Below are 3,898 nucleotides of genomic sequence, written 5' to 3'. Positions count from 1 at the left end.
TAAAAAATATGCGACAATAAGATTTGTGGGGTAGTGATGAGGACCATACTTTCTGGCATTGCTGATAATCACGTTGTTCTGTATTCTTCTCAGATTATAAGTTATTACAATGTTTCAATTTCAGCCTTGATTTAGTAAAGCGGAGTAAGATGTGTTGAAGTTACCATTTTAATCCCCGAAATTTGGTTTTGAAAGCACAACAACATGTAGCGTTTCGTACTCATCTTTAAACAAAGTGGGTCGTGCATGATTAATAGACATGGGTATATTTCACTATTGCGTTAAGCATGAAGCCCAAATTCAAAAAATTATCGTAATTTGTCATTTGTATCATAACTGCCACGGAACCGGTAAACTGAGTTTATTATCATCAACTTTCTGGAAACCTAAACCTCACAACTTAATAATGCTGACATGGTATATTCGAAAGAACACTTATTGAAAATGTTTTATTTGGCATCTTTAAAATCGAATTCAGTAAAATTGTCACCGAATTGCATCAATTTCCTTGTTGTTTAGTTCTATTAAACAATAAAAGTGCGGTTCAGTTATGTTTACTAGAAGAAAATAAAAATACAAAACTTTAACTTACGTATTATTGTGCTAGAGTTCTTTTGCACATATTATATACATTTTCAGTCAATATTGATCAGAAATAAACAAAGCATATTTATCTTTTGTCACAGAGCTCACTATTCCCAAACAGCTGTCTGCTACCTGCCATTTTGGATAGAGGGAGCATTTATATTTTAGGGATATTTGATATTAATGTAAAATTAAATATTTCTTCTCTTGTCATGTACCTGTAAATCATCAGTTATTAAATTACTGGTGTGTAATGATTGGCAATACTGAATTTTTAAGAGTAAACATTGAAAAATATTTTTTTGTCTACTGCACATGCGCACAAGGAAAACAATCCATGTGCCTCTGTATAAGAAATTATTTCAGACATGTCCTTGTACATGATGACCATTTTTGGTGCTTTTATCAAATGAACATTTCTAAAGGAAACTTGATCTTAGCCGCTTCACTAAAAGATCTATGCGGCATTCCTTGTGTGTGCTGTTTGTATCTGACATATTAAACTGTTGTCTTGCTCTATATATGTTAAGATTTTGCACGTGCATTCCGTGAAGGGTAAGAAAAACATGTTTTACCATATTTGAAGGGTTCTTCAGAATACTCGATCCTTTTCGCAGTAATGTTAAAGTATTATTTTAAAAGTAGGAAGATTTATTTCCCGTCAGTTTTTCCTGTGATTGCTTCAATCTGGCAGCATTTTGGTGAACTTGACTTGATTATTTTAAACGCATATTATTGTAGGGTTTTTAGTATTTATATCAATACCGATATTTTAGATATTTATATCATTTGGGCGGTGGGGTAGCCTAATGGTTAAAGCGTTGGCTCGTCACGCCTAAGACCCGGGTTCGAATCCCAACATGGGCACAATGTGTGAAGCCCATTTCGGGCGTCCCCCGCTGTGATGTTGCTGGAATATTGCTAAAAGCGGCGTAAAACCAAACTCAGTCAGTCAGTCAGTATTTATATTACAGTTTCAGTGTTTTGTCAAATTGTAAATGTTTCTGTTACAGAAGGTATATCATTTTATAATTTATGTTGGGAAAATCTAGGAGGCATCGAGGTAAATGAAGGATTAAGCACAGATAAATTCAGTGAAAGACAATAAATTTTAATGTTACCGGCATTATGAATACAAAGTAGACTTCATCCTCCACGATTCTCATTTTATATTTTAACATGACCCTTCCCTGTCAATGAATGGTTGTTCGATTGTTGCAGCATTATGCATTCTGGTTGTACCCTTCCGGGTTAGAATTGTTCATCACTAACCAATGCTTGTCGTAAGAGGCGACTAATGGGATCGGGTGGTCAGGCTCACTGACTTTGTTGACACATGTCATCGGTTCCCAATTGCGCAGATCGATGCTGATGCTGTTTATCACTGGATTGTCTGGTCTAGACTCGATTATTTACAGACCACCGCCATATAGCTGGAATATTGAGTGCGGCGTAAAACTAAAACTCACTCACTCACCCACTAAATACGTCGATCGATACTTATGATGTTAATCACTGGATTGTCCGGTCCAGCTAATTGCTGAGTGCCACTTTAAGCAACACATCATGCAAAAGGATCACATTAAGGACCTAAGGACCTAAGTTACCTCTGAACCTGTTACAATTCTAACCAACACAGTCAAGATACGGAAACATTAGAATTGGTTGTATACCTGTCAAGGTAAAAGTACGACATGATGCTTTAAATGTTCAAATATTTATTCGTCATGGACACGAGACCACGTTTTAAAACTGTATCTTTATCCAAGCGTGATTTTGGCCTTGGCTGTTGGAAGAACTCGAACACTTGATGTCTCAAGGTTGTAGAAGCCGACAGCAGCAGCAGCCGTGCAGTCACCATTCTCGATCTGCCCAATCACTACCTTTTCACCAGTTGTCAGGTCACACTGAATTGGTCCGCCGAAGTCGCCCTGTAAGTACAGAGAACGAATACTTCTGCAATAAGGGCGGTTGTGTGAGTGTCTCGTACAAAACAGTTATTTCAATTATTTTCTCGTTGCTTCGAGTATTTTCCCGCTACTCGGATTAAGTTGACGTTGCTTCGAATATTTTCTCGATACTGCGATTAATTTCTCTTTGCTTCCAGTATTTTCTCGTTGCTTCGAGTATTTTCTCGTTATTTCGATACTTTTCTCGTTGCTGTGAGAATTTTGTCGTCATTTCAAATATTTTCTTGACATTTTCTCGTTGCTTTGATGAATTTCTCCTTGCTTAGATATTACTTTTTCGTTACTTAAAGTGTGTTTAAAAAAAATCGATTTTTTTTAAAAAGACTTGAAGCAGCGAGAAAATACTCGAAGCAACGAGAAAACATCTTAAGGCAGGAGAAAATGCTCGAAGTAACGAGAACATAATGGAAATAACGAGAAAATACTCCCAAACATTGACAAAATAAACGAAGCAACGGGAAACGCCGCCGAAAAAATACGTTACGCTACAAAAGTGGCAGCATAAGGCTGTCGTATGATTCAGCACAGGAAATGCAGGAAGAAAGATACATACGATGCAGGAGGATCCAGTGGGACTGATGAAGCAGTTGTAAGTGATGGCAGAGTTGGCGAAGTTAAAGAAAAGAGACGTTGCGGTGCCCTCCAGAAGTGATTCGCAGGTGTCGGTTGGCTGGAGAGAGGGGATATCCAGGTACTCGAAGGCCGGAGTTGAAGTAGCTATTGGACAGAGTCTGATCATTGGATATTATGGGATGGTATGTGATATTTCTGAAAACATTAATCTGATCAAGAAAATGCTGATGAAACCTCCAAATCCCCCAAAATCCTTCATTGGAAAAGCTGAAGGTCTTGTAGACTCCCAAACATTATCTAGTTGCCTAGGTAACTGCCTTACCTAGAGAAGTGATGTTTTTAAGCAATGTCTGAAATATATTCGCCTGTTTTCCTGTTTAGCACTGTTATTGTTATTACCTATGCTGTCGGGGAATCTTTGTAGTCAGGCTGCCGTTGATTGTGTGGTACCAAGCCATTAATGAACTGATCCTTACTGATACTATTATTTACAGATTTGTCTGTCCATGACTCGGTCATTTCAAGGCCGTTGTTTTATAACTGGACTACTGCGGCTTACAAAACGCCGCGAAACTATTTTATTCTGTCAGTGGTATTGTACGCAAAATACAAAGTCCATTGACGAATCTCAATTGTATCACAATAAATTAGTAAGGGTTGCAATAAAAAAATGTATAAAAAAAGGAGAATATTCTGTCTTAAATAAGTGTCTTAGTTAGAAAGCGCTTTTCATGTATGTTTCTTTACCATACTGACAGGAATTCTTCGTT

General features: G+C 37.4%; 1 protein-coding gene across 1 annotated transcript; it reads right to left on the bottom strand.

Moving 5' to 3' along the window:
• Positions 1–2,286: 2,286 nt before the first annotated feature.
• LOC124260371 lies at positions 2,287–3,461 on the bottom strand. The gene is made up of 2 exons (XM_046694664.1): positions 3,109–3,461; positions 2,287–2,516 (listed from the first exon to the last, which is right to left on the bottom strand). The coding sequence occupies exons 1-2, from the start codon at positions 3,292–3,294 to the stop codon at positions 2,346–2,348; spliced, it is 357 nt and encodes a 118-aa protein (XP_046550620.1). The 5' UTR covers positions 3,295–3,461; the 3' UTR covers positions 2,287–2,345.
• Between the last annotated feature and the right edge of the window lie 437 nt (positions 3,462–3,898).

This window comes from Haliotis rubra, unplaced genomic scaffold (assembly GCF_003918875.1).
Source record: "Haliotis rubra isolate DU_JTF1 unplaced genomic scaffold, ASM391887v1 Scf76, whole genome shotgun sequence".
NCBI classification, from domain to species: domain Eukaryota; kingdom Metazoa; phylum Mollusca; class Gastropoda; order Lepetellida; family Haliotidae; genus Haliotis; species Haliotis rubra.
The sequence above is the reverse complement of the archived record's forward strand: the minus strand, read 5'-3'. Positions and strand labels throughout refer to the sequence as shown.